This window comes from Dermacentor andersoni, chromosome 3 (genome assembly GCF_023375885.2).
Source record: "Dermacentor andersoni chromosome 3, qqDerAnde1_hic_scaffold, whole genome shotgun sequence".
Lineage (NCBI taxonomy): Eukaryota > Metazoa > Arthropoda > Arachnida > Ixodida > Ixodidae > Dermacentor > Dermacentor andersoni.
This window is the reverse complement of record NC_092816.1, coordinates 53,119,942-53,139,037: the sequence shown is the minus strand read 5'-3', so window position 1 is coordinate 53,139,037 and position 19,096 is coordinate 53,119,942. Positions and strand designations below refer to the sequence as shown.

The window sequence follows — 19,096 nt, the reverse complement described above, 5'->3', positions numbered from 1 at the left end:
ATCCGCGCGAAGCTGCCGCTCCGGCCGACGCTTAGCGGTGGCACCGAGCAGAGGCTATGACTGCCGGCGTCCACTTTAATAATGGACCAAAGTTACACGCGAGAGAACCCCCTCGACTGACCGCGCGATACGGATGGCACTTTCGAATGCAAAACTTTGAATAAATTGGCATGCGAAAGCGAACAAGCGCGCCTCAACTCCTCCAACAACTGCAGTGGTGCGCGCTTGTCTCCCGTCCTTCTTTTGCACTATATAGACCTGCCCCGGAAGTACGCGGAATTTCACCGGCGGGTCTCGGCCCTTCGTGTTATCGAGGCTGTTGTGGCACTGGACGGCAGGCTTGTGCGGACAAATGCAGGGGAGATGTAGCCCGTACTCCCGTGCACACCACGCATTAGCAACGACGCTGCCTGGCGAATTTTACATTTGTTCCCGGGAGTGCGATGCTCAGCAGTGTCCCGTAACCGCGCCCCGCTGTAGGCTGGGAAGTCTATGGTGGTGTTTAGAGCGGCCGCGCGGGCGATATATTGAAAGCGATCCGCGATAGGTACGGAGTCTAGGCGCACCGAGTGCTGATAGCTTCGTCTGCTCTGTGTTCTCGCCGCTTTTAGTTCGCATTGTAGGGAGAGGCAGCACGAAGGTCAATTCGCTCGCTGCTGCTGCCGCTCTTCCTCACGCCAGCGTTTTGACAGTGAGCGTCCACGGTCATCGAGTGAGATGTGCTCATGTTCGCGTCTGCTCGCCTGGCACCATGCCTGTTAAGTTATTAAGCGAATGCTTACAAGTTTTATACGGGATATAAATCTACTATTCTTACTTCGCATAGCTGTCTAATAATTTGATGTCACAATCGACGTGACGCCTTTGGGACGAAATGGCCACTTCTGTGCAGACGACCACTTTTGTGAAGGCGCCGCCTTGTTTGACGAAATGTTTGATGCGCCGCGTTTCGTCGGCCATCGAGAAAACACACTTTGCTTTTTTCTCTCGTAATGCTTCCAGCAAATACCTAACTACTGAATGTGTTTTGAGCTGGGTATATAATGGCCGTTGATGCGGAAACACGACGCGAACGGCTGCACAGCAAATTGATATTTATTTACACTGCAATTACGTGTCGTACTACCGCTTCGAGTTCCTTAATGGAGTCTGCAGCGCTGTGAAAAAACATTGGCACATTTATTAGCCAGTGCGAAATATAGCCCAGTATAGGCTTGCTTTGCACGGTTTTCTCCTAGCACGCTGCAAAAGCTCTTTTTTTGCTGAAGTGCATTCCTACACATATATACAAAGATGCCTTCAAATATTGCAGTACCTTTACATGCACGTAGAACTGGCAAAGGTAATCTCCGTCGACGCGTGTCACTTAAGCTAGCTGCTATATGATACTGTGTTGCCTTGTTGCATGCAAAATTAAGGGCTAATACAACGACGTGGAAGCAACGCCGAACAGCAGCGTTATATAAAGAATTGCCTCGCTTTTGAAAGGAGCCCTTTTGAGATGATCAGCTTGGTTGCGGTCACTGCCAACAATGAAATTTCCCTCCTCCTCGATTGCGGTGCAATTGACATGACGTGCGAGTCGGGGCGACACGCAAGCATAGAGCAGGCCGCACATTGGCGACGACTACAAACTCGGACTGCTCCATACCCCATTCTACTACATGCCCGATACCGGTTGCCCTCAACATGCAAACTTTGCGGCAAACCAGGAGACTTCTTACACACCCTCCTCACATGCCCCACCTTCCCTCATCCCCCATCACCTGCCGTGGTGGAGTCTTACTGGGAGACTCTTCTGACCTGCACTTCCGCTCAAGTCCAGTGCCGGATCATCTCCAGTGCTATAAGGAGGATTGCGCTCCAAGGGCTCTCCTTCGCTTTGTAAGGGTGCCCCCTCATAGTGAGGGAGCACCCAAGCGCCACGTAGGGGGCTTCCCCCACCATTCATATCACTGGCAATAAATGTTTCTACCACCACCACACCCAAGCGCATATAGTCTATGCACGAGTGGCTGTTCCTAGCACACCACGTGTACCCCCCTTCGCAGTCTACGAGACGCGCTCCAGCACGCGTCCACGGACTTGGCTTACTATTATCTCCTGTGTAGACATCGTTTCTTATTTTTGTGAACCAACCAGAGCATCGATATTTGACTGGAGAAAATGGTTGGGCTCGCGCCGCGCTTCGACGCGTACGATCTGTCCAGCATCATGCGTCTGCTCGTGCGCGAGGCGCGGAAGCGCGAGCTTCCGCGCGCCGGCAAGCGTACGTGTAGTTCGCCTTAAGATGTCCATGTGGTCACGTCATGAGGACGAAGACGATGTATCATGCCTTTTTTTTTTATATGGAAGCATAGAGCTGACAGGTGTGTGCACAGAGAAGTGCGACACGTAACTTGTTGCGCGTTTAGTGATTCTGTACCTCTTGTGCCACTGTGTGACACGTATACCCCGTTTTCGAGTATCAGACAAGAATGGGTACGCACGCCCTGTGGTACGTACTGCAGATGGCGAACTAAAGGAAGATCAAGTGAATTAAAATCATTTGATTATACTGTGCTATTTCATTAAAAGGTCGGGGTGCTTTCGAGTTTCTACGAACGGAAATTGTATATCTCCAGGTTTTAGGTAGAAACCTATTTTTAGTACGCTAAACAGCAGGGGCGTTTACTGGCACTAGTTTGTCGGCTGGCATACAAGGGCCCGCTAGCTGGTACTTCGTATACATTACTTGCATTGGTACTTGCATTTGGCCTTCGTATATATATCCACAAGTATATCCGCCGAGATAGCGACCAACCCTCCAGCAGCAGCCACACCCATATATATATCGTCACATAATAGCATGTAGCCAAAAATAAGCGTTGCGGAGTCAGTGGATCGGCAGTGCTTCTTTTTGGTTACATACTCACTCCCACTCATGTCTACTCACACTCACCGGCACTCATTCACGCTCCTGCTCGCGCATTGACACACACCTACCGACTGGCACATAACCTGCCATCACTTACTTTACTTTATTACTGGTTTTTATTAACATTTGCCGGCACCAACAAACGATTATCCACTAACACTCACGCGCCAGCGCATCCCACATGCTGGCTCTGTCAGCTCAAATTCATTGCCACCGACTGTCGCCGATACTCCACGTTAGCCAGCGCGCACTCCACTTCATACTTACTAAGACTCCTCATTCGCAATCATACCACCCTATATACGTCCAATCACACCTTTCGTCACACTCTCTCCCACGTTATTGAAATCGGCGTGAAGCGAATGCGAGTCGCTGTACTCGCGAGTGATTATGTCCACCAATGGTATACACCGATCCCGAGAGGGCAGGGCATGCAGTCAAACGATGTATCGCTTTAATAACGCCAAGTTGGTGCTCATTTAATAAGCCAGAGGGCGGTGCAGGTCAGATTACATGGCTTTCTCGGACCGCTCGCAGCTGTGCGAGGTCAAGGTCCACTGCAAACACCTCGACATCAGTCCGGCCCTCTTCGACATTGAGTGCGAAGACTGGCGGGACGAGTGTACCGGTGGCGATTCCGACGTCGTAAGGGGCACCTCCAGGATGAGAAGCGTCTACCGGTACATATCCGGCACCGGAAGAACCGCCGCCGCGCTACTGAACCGCAGCGACCCCTCGTGTCCGTGATGGTGGCGGCTTCGGCTTAAACAGCCCGTGTTATTTTCGCCCTTTGGACGAACTGTTGTGCATATGCGTAATGACTAATAAGTTTCAATTATGTGTCGTTAATGAGCGTCCACATACAATGATGGATTGAAGTGCCGTGGACTTCAGTTAATAGGTTACCGTTGAGTACCAATAATGCAGTTTATATCCCGATGGACTGTCATAAGTGTTGTGCGCGTGTACATGTTACGGGCAGCCACTATTGCGTTTTTATTATGTGCCATTATTTGCTGTCGCTATAGAACTATACGGACTGTATGTACGACAGAAGTTCATTAACAGGTTTCCGTGAGATACCAACGCAGTTCACACCCGATGATGGGCTGCCATTAGTGCAGTGTTATGCGCAGGCGTTACGACGCCGGCCGGAGCACGACAGAAGAGGGACGTCTGCAAAGCTACTAAATCGGAATGAATACCTCTTCTGTGTGATGGAAGCTTTCGGAGAAAAGCCACACCCGTGTGCTGAAATGCTGGGCTGGCAACATGCTTCCGTTAAGGGCTGTTAATACACGTCACGGGTGTTCAGGTGTTTCCATCGAGTGTCATTAGTGACGCTATACATACGACGATGGACTGATATTAGACGCCCCGTTTCCGACTCCAATTTCACAATGGACGGACCATACATTGACAGTGACAGCCCCGAGAAGCGAGCGTGAAGAGACGGCCGCGCTAAGGTCCTCTTGTATTGCATAGCCACGCGTTCTGGACACCTTAGCGGTGTCGGCGATGACCACCGCCTCGGCTAACTGTGCATTCATGCCCAAGATACAGTGCCGTGCGAGCGAGTATACAATGTTTGCCGCTGCCGACGTTGTGATCGTAATAGTCTTCGGGAACCCCGACGCGCGCCGGGCCTATTTGTGTTCACGTCAACGTTGCACTGAAATCACGGATGAACAGTGCGTGAAGGCGCCCGTGCTTACATCTTGATTGCGATCAAGGGACCCGCACGGGGTCCGAAACGTCATGTTCTTTATTTTTCTTTTATTCTTGGAGAGTGCACTTTCTTTCTTTGGCACCAGTATGTTTCCTCGCCAGACGAGTTTTCGTCGAACACTTGACGACATTGCATGAAGTGTTGCAGCTGTGATGTTTCGGTATGCCCGACTGTTTTTGTGTGCCTCGTTGTGCGAAGGTTACGTTATTCAACTACGTTTTCTGTACGTCTTTTTTACTAAGTACGATCCGTAAGCTTAGTTGCGTGCCTTTCTGCTTCGTTGACGCCTGTATTAAACTGGATGGATAGGTTAACCCATTGCCTGTAAGTGTAGCATAAAAGTGAACGATATAGAAAACTTCAAGTGCGGTTCTCCGCACGTCTTGTCTGGCCAAGCCGAGAAAAAGGAAAACGCGTCTCTTGCCTTTGATATACTGCGCTCATAGGGAACATTTGATTATTTTGGTTAAGGCGGGCCACAGTATGCTTGGAGTAGCCGATAGATCTGCCTACAATAATCACTAGAGGAATCTCTGTCGCCACGATCGTTCAGCTGCCATGGAAATGATGGGAAATGATGGGAAATTCGCGCACCAACTACAGGCAGTCCAGGGGGCCCGCGACGTCGCAGAGTGTCGCCACTTCCCGTTCCCGTCGCGGGCGGAGCCACCAACTTGATTGGTGAACCGAATCATGTTTCTCAGGGCACTTAAATAAAGTTCGGCCGACCTCTCCCTTTCATGTAAATACAAGCCATCTCCGCCTGCGTGGCGTTGAAAGTATAAAGACGGCGTGCGCCATGCAATCGTCTTCGATTATGCGGACGCTCTAGACGCTTTCCAGCAGTCTGCGCCGTCGTGCTGTCACCTTATCACGGCGCGTGCGTGGCTTGCGTGTGGATGCGCCTCCAAAGGTCTCCAGAGAAGCTGTATGCGTTCGACTGCAAAAAAAAAAAAAAAATCCCCAAAGCGAAGTGGGCGTACGGTCGACCCTCCACTCAGTCGGCTCGGTGGCTGAGCCGGGACATCGTTCTGCATGCGTTCCGCTGATGATGGCACACTGCGCTGAACTGCTGTGCGTAATGCACTTCACCGAACGTAACTGGAAGTAGACGTCACGCTAACGTTATCTAATATTTCACTGGGCGCTGTCTGTATAACCTCAACTCTTGCACCTTCGAAGTTCGACGCCCGTAACGTCACTGGTGACACTTCTCGTCATGCCAGAATCCCCTATGCCAGCGTCCCCTACGGCACCGTTGTGAGACGCCTGGTAGCCGCCAGGGTGCTGTTTCTTTTATGCAACAGCAGTTGCCTTTGCCCGCTACGTCACGCCCACATGTCGCATCCTCGTATCGTTAGAAACACCATCCAAGGAGTTCGAGCGCAACGTTAAACCTTGCTGTCGTTGTCAATGACTGGCATTATTTGGGAACTTGACCCAGTTTGCGGTATGCATCTGACCTCTTTCACTTACCCTGTGACCGAATTTTCCCTTTGGGACGGAAGGTGTGGTCTGGAGACTGGCTGCTGTATTGCCGAGCCGACAACATCGGCAACTGGGTATGTGCCGGAAGTGAAATTCGGCATTGCGTATGTCATCGGCCTGAGCCCAGTTTTGGCCAATCCTGCAGAACTGATGTGCCAAGATGACACAAGTGCTATATAGCCCGAAATACGTGTATTAAGGTGATAGCAATTCATCCGCAACAGACACCTCCTCATCGAGCGCGGCCGCTTGATGGATAGCCAATGTAATGAACCTTCTTTAATATTTTTTTTTAAATTCCGATGAAGACTTGCCTTAGGGCATACTGTTTGGTGTCTATTATATGTGGACTGCAAGCCCGTTTGTTCTGTATGAATTGGAGTAGTGTTTTGTGGCATTTGTCGTCATGTACCCAGCGATCATAGCAGGTTGTGGCACTATGTAGGAGAAACCCGGTTGCAGTAGGAGACGGGAGCCTTCCACCTGCAAACCGGAACAAGTACATACTAAGTGGTCGGCACCTGTTTCCGTCACTGGCAGGGGACACTGTGGGCACGTTGCAGCCATCAGAAAATGCGGCCAGTTCCATGTAGAGATGACAGCTAATACAAGGGCCATCCAGGCCCGAATCCTTCCAAGCACAACTTCCTCCGCCTTATACTAAGGGGACGGGAGAGAGAGAGAACTCTATTCAGGAAAAAAATAGGGTTAAGAGGGCTGGAGGGTGGGTCCTCGGTCCAGGGACTCCAGTGGTCACTGCCACGCGCCGAACCTGGCTGAGGAGGCTCATTTGAGTCTCCAGGTCAGTCCGGCCGAAGACTGCTCGGCTGCCCAAGGCTCTCGAAGAGAATTTTGTGCTAATTGAGGTGAATTTGAATATTGCATGGGGCCATGATCTGCACTGCCATATCACACGGGGCAAGGATGGCCTCCGCCCCACAACAGGGGCATTGACTGGAATATCTGGTTGGCCAGATGGCATGCCACCGCCCCAGATGGGGATAGGTATTTGTCTGCATTTTTCTGTAAAGCCGAACTTCCTCCGCTGTTAATTGCGGGTTCGGCACGGCGACTTCTTCGCGTCTCGCGAGCAAGAGCTTCTGTCCCTGTGTTGCCAGTGACAAACATACCCCGGACACCATACAATGTGATGTTCGTGTCTTAGTCGATCGCCCAAAATGTTAAGGGTGATCCTAGCGATTCTTCCATGGAGGAAGATTTGGCAAGCAGCCTGCGAGTCCGTGAGGACGTAGGTGGGCCTGTTTGCCCTCCCGTGTGGGTTAAGGGCGAAGTTACAACCAGGATACCACGAATAGTGGAAGTATGCTACCGAGCTTCAACTGGAGTGATGTACCTACAAGATGTACTGCGCCGTGGTATCATGCGGAATGCTGAGTGTCAGCGAGATTGCCCTTTCGGTGTGTCTAGTGACGTGTCCAGAAGACCTTGCGATTCACAGACATGGGGATATAATGATTATCATAATCACCATCATAACATGTCAAACTTAACAATTACGCAGCTACAACCGAACAAAGGAAAGATTGCTAATCGCATAGATGCGCCACTAACATTTTTATAATGTTTTTTTTTCTTCTAATTTAGGCCTGCGAAGTGTAGGATTTGTTCCTGCACAAGTTCTACACTTATCCGAGAGTATACAGTACTAAAAATAAGCGTCAGTTTTTATCGATTACCTCAGAAGCCAATTTCGAGTCAAGGAGTTCATGTTGTCGTGCTGGTCAATTCTTTGCATACAACTGGCTAATAGACGCTTTGTCAAGCACGGCAGCAACAGAGCATAAATCCATCAAACAGCTTTGGCGTAATTCCATTTTTTTTAACAGGAGACCATCTTTTTCTGTCTGGGCTCTCTTCACCCTACTCCCTTTATCCCTACCTTTACTCGCAGCATTCGTTCAGACCGACTAATGCCTTGCCCTAACGGAGGCGTGTCAAGGGCAGAACAATTAAATCACGACGACGACGACGACGACGACGACGACGATGATGATGATGATGATGATGATGATGATGATGATATTTGTTTTTGATGACGAGGAGCAAGTGCGAATGACCTTTTGTTTTTTCAAGCTTCGCGTCGACTTTCAGTAAACAAGCAGAAACAAAATGCCGGGTGTGTGTATGTATGGGTAGTGTATGGGTAGTATGGGTAGTGCACTATAAAAACGTAAGAGAAATCACGAGCGAACATTTTTCTCGTGCTATAATATGCGAAAAAAAAAATTCCGAGAATACAAGATATTCCGAAAGGCGGGGAAGGGGGATGGGGGGAACAAAGTTGGCACGCGCATCGTCGAAGAGGCGACGCGGGCGGCGGCAGCCCGCTACGTGGTCCCGTTGACGACGAGGCGCTGCAGCCTGCGCAGCACGGGCGCTGGACCGTTGCCGCAAGACTGCCGGTGGTCGTCCAGCTCGACGTGGTACACGGCCACGCATATGCGCGGAACCTGCCGCTGCCGGGCGAGTAAAGCCTGCACGGGGCAACGTTTGCGCAATGACTCGTCGATCGACCGAGGGGCTCCGTTACGGTGCAGACGAAACATTCTTTCCAGCGCAATGCGTTGGCGGGCTAGTTGGTGCGAATGCATGTATACTTGAATCCATGAATACTTTGTTTGGATCGGATGTTGGTGGCTCCACCGCATGGTGCTCACTGCGCATGTTCCTCTAGTTTGAGCTGTCTATAAAGGAGTGACGCAATAAAATGTCAGTTGAGAGTAGCGCCTTGTCCTGGCCGTCTTTCTTGTGTCTGTTGTTTTGCGCTAAACAAGGTATTCATGGAAACATTCTTTACCCGCCGTGGCTGCGTAGTGGCTATGGTTAATAAAGAGGAAAATCGGACATCCACCCGTTCGTAGCAATTGCTGCAAAGGAAACTCGGCGTACGGGTTCCTCGAAGGAAAAGACTCGCAGAGCTATTACGTCAAACTTTTGCCTTTGCTTCGAGTTATTGACAAATTCGACTTCACCATGCCAAGTGCTAGCCGCCTGGTTAGCTCAGATGATAGAGCGGCTGCCCCAGAAAGGCGGTGGTCCCGGTTTCGAGTCCCGGAACAGAACGAATTTTTCTTCAACTGCGAGGGTTTTCTTTCGAGGAACCCGTATGGGTACCCTTTTGTAGCAATTGCTACGAACCGGTGTATGTCTGATTTCCCCTTTATAAATTACTTCTCTCCACCTTCCACGCTTCCGCAGAACTATTACGTCAGTGGCTATGGTGTTGCGCTGCTAAGCACGAGATCGAGACATGGAATACCAGCCACGGCGGCCGCATTTCGATGGAGGGGCGAAATGCGAAAACACCCGTGTGCTTAGATTTAGGTACACGTTAAAGAACCCCAGGTGGTCCGAATTTCCGGAGTGCCCCCTCTACGGCGTGCCTCATAATCAGATCGGGCTTTTGTCACGTAAAACCCCGCAATTTAATATTTTTTTAAACATTCTTTTTTTATATGTTGTCATGAGACCAAAGGACACGGCATTGGCGACTTATTCCGGCAACACCGCTTAGCCAGTCGTTTCACGCGAGGTATCGTCTGACTGTGGCTCAGTTATGAGGCAGCCGATAAGTACAGAGCATTAGTACCTTGTTCTCACAACACTTAACCTTTCTGGCCCCATCCCGTGCTTCAGACAAAGAAGCGTGGGCTTGAAGTGGCGCCGATTAAAAAATGTAATTTAAAAAACATTCTTTAGTCCATGTCCCCCCCCCCCCCCCCCCCGAAAAAAAAGAGAAATAGAAGAATAAAGAAATATAGTACAGCCTCGACACGTCATAACCGTGCCAACACTTATGCTACATTCGATTGGTCGCCTTGTAGCGCTCCAGAGCGCTCTCGCAGTGCTGTGCGGAACACATTCGGCTGGTTCGTTCGAACACATTCGGCTGGACGGTACTCCAGCTCGGAGCGCTCGGAGGTGCTTTCGCTGTCAAGCTGGGAGGGTGAACGAGATCTGACAAGATCAGGATCACGTGGCTACACCGATTGCCCTGGGAGCAGCTGAGAACGCTCAGCTAGGGCAGGCTTTCTGTGGCCGCAATCTCGAGAAGGCTTCGCATCGCTGCAAACCGATTTGGAGCGCGGTAGGAATCAGTTGGATGCACCATTAGCATGCTATGCGCTAGTCGCCAAAGGTGTTCGAAGCCGCAGGCTGGACCCAAGTCGGACCGGGCTTGGTTCCGAAGCGAGAAACGGGGTTAAGAGCTACGTCGAAACAAGCGTCGAAGGCAAAAGTGCTGCGAGCTTGCGTACCATCCGCCTCCTGTCGCAATCTATAAAGTAATTTAGGCCATCGGTGGCCCGCATGCGTACAGTTCTGGCGTTGTTCCACTTTTAGCATGCGGCACTCAAGTGCCTCTGGTAGTTTGCCTCATGTCATAAATGCTGTATTCTTTGCTCTGCCATCGCTAAAAGGAAGTACCACGAAAATAACTCATCGCGGCACGATAGGCACAGTGGTATATAGAAATATACACATTAGTAATAACGTAAGTGTTTTCAACAATAAGTGCTCCCAAATATTATTTATTTTTAACGCGTGTACACAGTGTACAAATCGCCTTGGTCCTGTAGGCACAACCCTCGAATGGGTCAACAACTGAAATATTTCATGTATAGAATCAATCGACTGTAAGCCAAATTGCTTTGTTGATTCAGATCACAAGCCAGCCTTCTGTTTCAGCACATGCTAATAGCCAGACACCGACCCACACCTACAGAGTATCGTTTTGGCGGTATGCTCTAGCATGAAACGCGGTATGACCAAGCGTATGACCGAGACGTCTTATAAGCTCAGCCAAACTTACAAAAATTCCCAGCGACCACCGTCGGGAGGCTCAGACACCGAAGCACTTTTCTACAATAATACCCCGCAGAAAAACAAAATGGCGTCATCGTCTATACGAGTTTCGCAGAGGGCGCTGCGGCACCGTGGAAGTTAGGGAGCCTTCATGAAAGGTGAAGGTGCCTGAAGGCTATGCGATGAGAGTGCCAGGTTATGTAGTGTTCAGCCTGCATGCCTTGAGCACGGCATTGGGAGAAACGCTGCGATGGTTGCGAAAATAGAGCTTTCGTGGAATGGCGCCGCGAGCTCACGGACCGTCCGCCCGCCGCGCCACCTGCTGTGGTACGTTCAGGCTGTTGGGGGTGTTGGATGCACCCACTGTGGAGGTATTCTGTAAGAGTCCACCTAGTGGACATGGCCATTTCGTCTGCTGTTGAAGTTCTGATTTGCTTGGCTGGGCTGCGTATCAGCAGTAACCAGGCGCCACAGCCAATCAGCACTTCAGCAGCAGACGAAATGGAGATGTCCACTAGGTGGATTCTTGGAGAATACCTCCTCTGGAGTGTTATAGATCATACCGGCACGTAGTGTGCGTGTGTAGAGGGGGGGGATGCCTGCCGAGCGCACTTACCTTGCGCGTCAGGGACCAGTCGTCGTCGAAGGCGACCCAGGTGTGCTTCGTGTGCTCCATGGCATAGAACGACAGCGTGCGCAGGTCCTCGAAGCGCCGCACCGAGAAGCGCTCGCACACCTGCGCGGAGACAAAGTTCGTCGCTCGCTTTAGAACGACGTCACTTGCGGCTGCGAGGATGTCAAAAGTGCAACCAGCGTTAAAACACAAGAGACCAGAGGGAGGAGAATTGTGCGAAGCGAGGAACAACGGAAGGTTTATCCAGGAAATCGTGTCACACGTGCATGTCAGAAGAACTCCCGGCAGATAACAAGCGCTACGACACCCACAGTAATATTGATATCTGCCACCGCCCTTTAACATATCGCCCTAGAAATATAGTTTGGCTATGTAGACTGATGCACGGAAAGGTGGATTATGACAAGACTCCTAGCGGCCGGCCTTCCCCGATGGACCATTTGCTGTTCTTGACAGACTCGCAGAAGTCTCGTGGCGAAGCCAAAAACCTTATTTCCGGGGAAATGGGGGAGGGGGGGGGAGGGCTGGGCAGGTCGCGTACTAACACAAAGTACGAAGGGGGAAAGGGGGCACGTGTCCGATGTGACCCCTCCCCCCCTCCCCCCCCCCCCCCCCTAGACTACGCCGCTGCAAAAGTCATCTATATTATCGCTCGTCTCACGACAAGTGGTAGGCGATCTGTCAAAACCGAAGTGGTGTATGTCGCCCGCTTGAAGCCGTTCACTCCATGACATACCAATTAGCTCATGCGGTGGACTTCCCTCTGCGACGGGAGGAACGTCGCAATCTATGAGTGAGGAAGACGGCAAGTGGTGGCCGTGCTGCAGTGCACTAGACAATGTTTTTGTACACAGTAGAACACTGTAGTACACAGTGTTCTAGTACACTGTAGCCGTGCGGGAAGTATAATACAAGACGTCAACATCAACTGCGTGGCTTAATCCTCTAGAGCTCGACTTCGCGACCAAATAATAAGCGTCTCTCGAGCTAGTAACGAAAATAACAGTCATCTACACTGAGGCACATATCACTACATGACACGGATGTGCAGTCTTCTATCGTGTCGTTGCCCCCTCTTGGTGCTCTGTACGTTCAGTATTAACGGAAACTAACTCGCCCGACTGGCTGCACCACTGCCATCGAGGCTGCCGACAAGGTCGATGACCTCCTACCTCGGAGAGGGAGATCTCCTGCGGCCCTGTCTGGGCGTCGTCTCCAAAGCTGAGCCCCAGGTGGTAGCGGAAGAGGAGGCCGCCCAGCGCGAAGCTCAGGCACCACTCCTGACCGTCCAGGGGCTTGCGCAGCAGGGAGATCTTGTCCAGCTCCTGTTGCTGCGTTGTTTTTAGTGGAACGTGACACTTCAGTTATTGAGAGGAGCGTGCGTGCCAGCGACCGTACCTTCGTATCGATTCTCATTTTCGCGCTGTTCGCCTCGAGAATGGAATATATACCAACTTTACCGGCAAACCGTCTTTATGAAGCATAAGCAAGTGCAGCAAACCGCAACGCTGTATGCGAAGGCGTCATCGCTTTCGAGCACCTTTACTGATGCGGTACTTGTCGCGCGCAAAAACATTTCCCGCTGGCACGTGACAAGATGAAGAGAGAAAAGGACAAAGCGCTGTCCGTGCTTGTTGCGTTTTTTTCGTGCGCATTGCTCTCTTCGCGAAACCACCTTTGGGCAAGGGACTCGCGCGGCTGCATTTTTTTTTTACTTGCAGGAAAGTGTTGGCCAGTGTTTGGGCTTAATTGACCCACGCGTAGCATACTGTGATGGACCCATCTCGCATAAAGGGCACTGGAAGTATATACAGGGGTAATTTTCCTCTCAGTACCACTGCCGGTATTGCTTTATTAAGGGCACACAAAATAAAAACACTATACACTGATAAAGTATACTACGAAAACTGTATTTTCGTTAATTAGACAGTAATTCGTTGATTATAGGGAGATAAAATAAATGGTCAAAGTCCCGCCTTTATATCTTGGCGCCAAAATCCCAGCGCTGGTACGTCAGTGTGACGTCACGAATTCGAGGTGTGTGTGTGTGTGTGTGTGTGTGTGTGTGTTTGTGTGTGTGTGTGTGTGTGTGTGTGTGTGTGCGCGTGCGCGTGCGCGTGCGCGTGTGCGTGTGCGTGTGCGTGTGTGTGTGTGTGTGTGTGTGTGTGTGTGTGTGTGTGTGTGTGTGTGTGTGTTCGAGCCGTTCTCGAGTCGGCAAATGTTATTAAAACTTGTTATGTTCTGTCTCCCGCTCTTTTAAAACACAATGTAGTCAATCACCTATTCAAAGAATGTACTATGGGCCCGAGCAGACGCCTTCAAAATTTATGACGTCACAGTGGATAGTGCGCGAAGACGGCGTCGCCACCTGTTCCTCTGTTATTGAACTTTTTTTTCTGACTTACCAAAAAGCCTCTGCCCACGGCAAGACTAGCTCCTTTTGCATTGTACAAGGGTTAATTTACTAATAAATCAAATAATTTGTTATAGTGTCCCTTAATATCTTCTCCCACTACGAAGAATCTTTCATAACATGCGATAAAACGAAAATGTTCGCAATTATTTGAACCATGTTGTGAAACGAGTACTACTAAGGCGAAAACCTTAGATCTCTATTTCAAGGTCGAGTTGTGAGGTACAGAAAATATAATGTGACCGAAGGAAGGCCGGAAGCGAACCAAAGCATGTCTAGTCGTGTAAAGAGATGATTATGATTAGCAAAGTTAATTAATGAACGATGATGGATTGTAATAAGGTCTATTAAGGTGGATTAAGATGGATTAAGGTAGATTGAGGTCAATTAAGATGGCTGAAGGAGGATTAACGTGGCTTAGGGTGAATTAAGGTGGGTTAAGGCGTGCTAAGGAGGGTTAAGATGAATTAGGGTGAATTTAGGTGGATTATGCATAATGGTCTATTAAGGTGGATGAAGTATGATTATGGTGAATTAGAATGGGCTAAGGGAGATTGTAGTGGATTAAGAAGGATTAAGGTTGATTGAGGTGAATTACAGTAGGCTTTAAAAGGCTTTCGCGTTCGCGTCTCTTAGGCGTTAGCAAGGACACCTGTGACCTTTCTTTTTTCCGCTGCCAGAGTGACCGCTGCCAGAGTGACCGCTCCCTACCAGAAACAGTTCGGCCATGTCGGCGCCGATGTACCGCCGGTACGGGTTGGGCGCCCTCAGCACCCTGGTGCTCAGCTCGTGGTTCTCTGTGCGGAACACCACCAGGTCGGGGCAGCTGCGCAAGTCGAACGAGCCTCACACTTGTTCACTCTGTGTTTCAAGCGTTATTTACTCACGCCGCAGTTTGAACCTATACGTGCCGAGCTCTCTCGAGACTAAGCAGACGACTCTCTGTTGACGTCGTCTGCTTCGGGCATAAGGCGCGAACGGACGAATATACGGAGTCGGTGTGACACCCACAGAGCAGCGCACTGACCCCACTTTCCATCGTAACGTAAGAGCAGGCGCGTTCGTCTCATCACATACGCAGAAATTCAGAGCAGTCTGTAAACATCCGCTGCGTCTGCCAACCCGCGGTACAGCATACGAGGACTTATCGGCCAGTTGCCCCCCTTCCCGTGCTGCGTAACATCTGCGGTTTAATAACTCGCAGCCATGAATTAATGTTATACAGTCGCTACCACATGCGCAGGCTAAACACTCTCGTGAACTCTCCCAGACGCGGACGCGCTGGAAGAGAGGATGGTGTTTGGCTGAGCTCGTACGTTGAACATAATAAAGGTTTCGAGCAGAAAGCACTGACGTGCACCGATCACGTGGCTACTCGCGTGGATCACGTGGGACAAAGGGGCAGGTGTCCCAATGACAGGACAAGAGAACAGGCAGCGTCTTTGCAAGCAGCGTGTCGCTTTTTATCGACGTCACTTCCATTACTCCGCGCAGTTTCACGACACGAAGTTTATAGAAAAGAAAAATTCAAGAGAAATAGACGGAGGTCACCTTTTGTTCTGTGTACGCCCCAGTGCTTTCTGTTAGAAACCTACCTTGATGGAAGGGCTGGCGACCGATAGTGTGGCGTCCGCAAAAGAGCTGCAAGTTCGACTCCATCGAATATTTCACATTGAATGCGCTTGTTTGTCAAGAGCGTACGTATTACTCACTTTTTCTTCCCTGTTTCCATTTCACTATTAGCTAAAACTGCTCTCGGTAAACGAATAAGCGCAAGAGCGGGCACGTTTACGTACTCGACCAGCTTCTCCATGTTGTTGTTTGTGGCCAACAAGGCGTCGTAGCGGAGCCGCAGGAACATTATAGCGTCCGGGTCGCTCATCTTGAGTTCCTAAAGAAAAATTAAAAAAAAATTAAGGAGAGTGAGAGACGGTGCTTACTAATCACAGATGGTAGGCGGAAGGAACTGAGTGCCACTGTAATGCTCATTCATGTATCGGTGCTGCTCACGTGCTCGGCAGTGATGATAGTGATCCAAGGAAAGGAAGGACGCGCCTCCCCCTTTACTCGACTCCACGCGTTCTCCTCTCCCCGTGACTTAATTTCTTTTCTTTCGTTTCTCTCCAAGCTGTTTACTATAGTGACCCCACAACGTCTTATATAGTATGTGTGTGAACCCATGAAAAACACCGGGAAGGCGGGAGAGTTCACAGCCGTAGGCAACTCGTTTCGACAAGTAGACTTGTAGTTCTTTCAAGGCAAGTCCCCACTTGACGAAAAAAAGACAAGTTCTCTTGTCGAGGCGGTGGCTCTGGCTTTCATCTTGTTCTCGCTTTGCTCATAATACGTATGAGGCACATAAGGACAGCGGCAATAAAATCTCCACAACTGGCCGGCCATCTGTAATGCGAGCTTCGCAGACAGGGCCGCTATAACGTCGTCGTCGTCGTCGTCGTCGTCGTCGTCGTCATCATCATCATCATCATCATCATCATCATCATCATCATCATGTTTTACGTCCACTGCAGGACGAAGGCCTCTCCCTGCGATCTCCATCCTGTAACGCTATTCCGCTATAGTTACCGCTATAACGTAACGCTATTCTAATACGTTTCTATTCCATTTCCGTCGTTAGCCCTCCCCCATTGGTCAGAGATTTGCGGGCCACGCGCCGACTTCCGTCTGTCTCGTCACGCCACTTTACGAAATCCGTGAGAACTCCCCATCTCAAGATGACGCGTACAAGCCGAGTATGCGCGATGAGGTTTAACAGGAGGAAAAAAAAATATGTATTTCCGAATCTGCGTCTTTCTAATCATTAGCCCTACGTTAGCAGTTAAACATTTCAAAGTCACATCCACTTCGTTCGCCTGTCATGCGACGTCACCAAAACGCGAAAAAATCCCCACGTCATAACGACGCGTACGCACCGAAGATGCATTAATAATAATCATCATCATCAATGTATTTTCACGTCCACTGTATGACGTAGGCCTTTCCCTGCGATTAGGCTTGTCTTGCGCTAGCGCATTCCAACTTGCGCCTGCAAGGTTCCTAATTTCATCACCCCGCCTAACTTTCTGCCGTCCTCCACTGCGCTTCCATTCCCTTGGCACCATTTCTGTAACTCTAATGGTTCACCAGTTATCTGACCTACGCATTGCATGGTCCGCCCAGATCCATTCTTTTTCTCTTAATGTCAACTAGAACATCAGCTCTCTCCGTTTGGTCTCCGATCCACAAGATGCATTAAGATGCCAAACCATAAAGAATTTTTTTTTTTAATAGCTGGAGACGGCCCCATTAAGAAATGAATAAGATGGCTGCCCGCCGATCGCTATGCACTGGCAACTTGGAGCTGCCAGCGAGAATTGATATTTTGGCGTATAATCAAATTTTTTGCGAGGCGATATAGCGTTGTAGAGCCACTTCGGCACGTATGCGACATCGCTCTGCCAACTGTAATTTACTGAGGCCTCGTTTTGACGGCATCTTTAACGCCCCGTTGCACGTCGTCGCGATTGTCGACGTACCAGCGCAAGCTAAGCAAGGGGAAGCGGACCAATCGGAGACGCCAGCACTACCCTCCTCTGCATTTTATACTTTCACGGCGGTAGCTCGGCCCCTCGAAAGCCCTGTCCCCTTCTGCATGCTCCGCTCCTCTCTTCAGCCAGTTAGATAAGAAATACCTGTCACCGTAGGCAACGCTATTCGCTTTCCAACCAAAGTCGCCGCCTAGAAACACGGAGAGCCTTCGATTGGGCCGTTCAAACTAGGTTGCGCATCGCCGCCCATGCTTTCGTCGGCGATTACGTAAATGTGACGTCAGCAGATTGGAATAACGTCAGAATGGAATAGGGCTTTACGTTGTAACGCTATAGATGTGTACGGATGACGCCATTTGTCGTCAAAGGCCACCTCTGCCTTTATTCGAGTTGCTCGTTTTGCTTAACTGACGTCCACAGACTTTGCTACAAAAATTACTAGAGGAAGCTAGAGGGCGCTAGTCTCTATGCGAGCTTCAAGTATATATGGTGGTTCAACCGGCATGGGAGAGTGATGGCCAGTGCGTGGATTTCCTTAAACTGCGCCCTTCTGGCTTCAAATGGCTTTGAGACTTCGCAACATGATCATTTTCTACATAACATTGCGATACGAATGCAACAATTTGTGGTGAGAACGACTGCACAGAGACTAATTGCCCTGCTGCGTTCAGAAAACAATGAGTGCTTTGACATCTTGCAAAATGAAGCGGAGCAAATAACGCCGCAAGAGCGTATCAAGCCACATGCATGAACGCTACGTAGCATCATCTCCATGGTAGTGAAACGATCGCAGCGCCAGAGTTGCCTGTAGTGATTCTGTAGGAAACTCTGCTCTGAGGCTCGCTCCAATATTTCGCCTATTTATAAATATTTTTCACCCTATCTTGGCGAAATGTGAGCCTTTACAAATTAGGGTGTCTCTTACACTCTTAGAACTTGTACTCTGCGTTCCTCGGCGTAGCAGCGAGCATTTAGCAATCGCTTCTGCGGCAACTCGGACCAACCGGTGTTCCTCCAGACCGCTCTCCTGATTTGCAACGTTGCATATATAGGCCGGTTCACGGGTACTTGTTAAGCCTTAATGCTCGAAACAAACGTGTTCGCGCACGTGTGACACGCTTTTCTTGTTTGTGTTGCAATTTATGTTATGCCTGAGGACAACTTTTCAAATAATAACGAGAAACGCTCACGAGTGCCATATTGCCCCCCTCGCTACTTAACTCTACAATGGTAGAGTTTTGAAGCAATTGTACACTTTTATTCAAGAGGACGCCAAACTTCACTCTGGGAAGATCCTCGCTACTTGACTCTACAATCGTAGAGTTTGGAATCAATGGTATATTGTTATTTAAGAGGACGCCTTACTTGACTTTGGCAAGGTTCTTGGACAGACGAGCTTAAACACTGCTTGGGGGCAGGCTACAGGTAAGCTAGAGAACAACATGCAACCTAGTCTAAGCGGAAGCACACTGCCATTATATTCAGCTAAGAAAGAAAATTAGAAGGGACATATTTACAAGCTCTACTGGTCTTAACTTTCTTGAAG

General features: G+C 49.8%; 1 protein-coding gene across 2 annotated transcripts in view; it reads right to left on the bottom strand.

Moving 5' to 3' along the window:
- The window catches only part of LOC126520662 (uncharacterized), a 60,841-nt gene extending 44,765 nt beyond the window's left edge, over positions 1–16,076 (bottom strand). The window contains exons 1-4 of one of the 2 annotated variants that reach the window (XM_055063528.2): positions 15,802–16,076; positions 14,717–14,831; positions 12,765–12,923; positions 11,575–11,694 (exon numbers count right to left, since the gene is read on the bottom strand). In XM_055063528.2, coding sequence (XP_054919503.1) covers positions 11,575–11,694; positions 12,765–12,923; positions 14,717–14,831; positions 15,802–15,887 — 480 coding nt within the window. In that variant the 5' untranslated portion in view covers positions 15,888–16,076. The remainder of the gene's footprint in view (positions 1–11,574; positions 11,695–12,764; positions 12,924–14,716; positions 14,832–15,801) is intronic. The other variant, XM_055063523.2, reaches the window with a different exon arrangement.
- Positions 16,077–19,096: the final 3,020 nt, after the last annotated feature.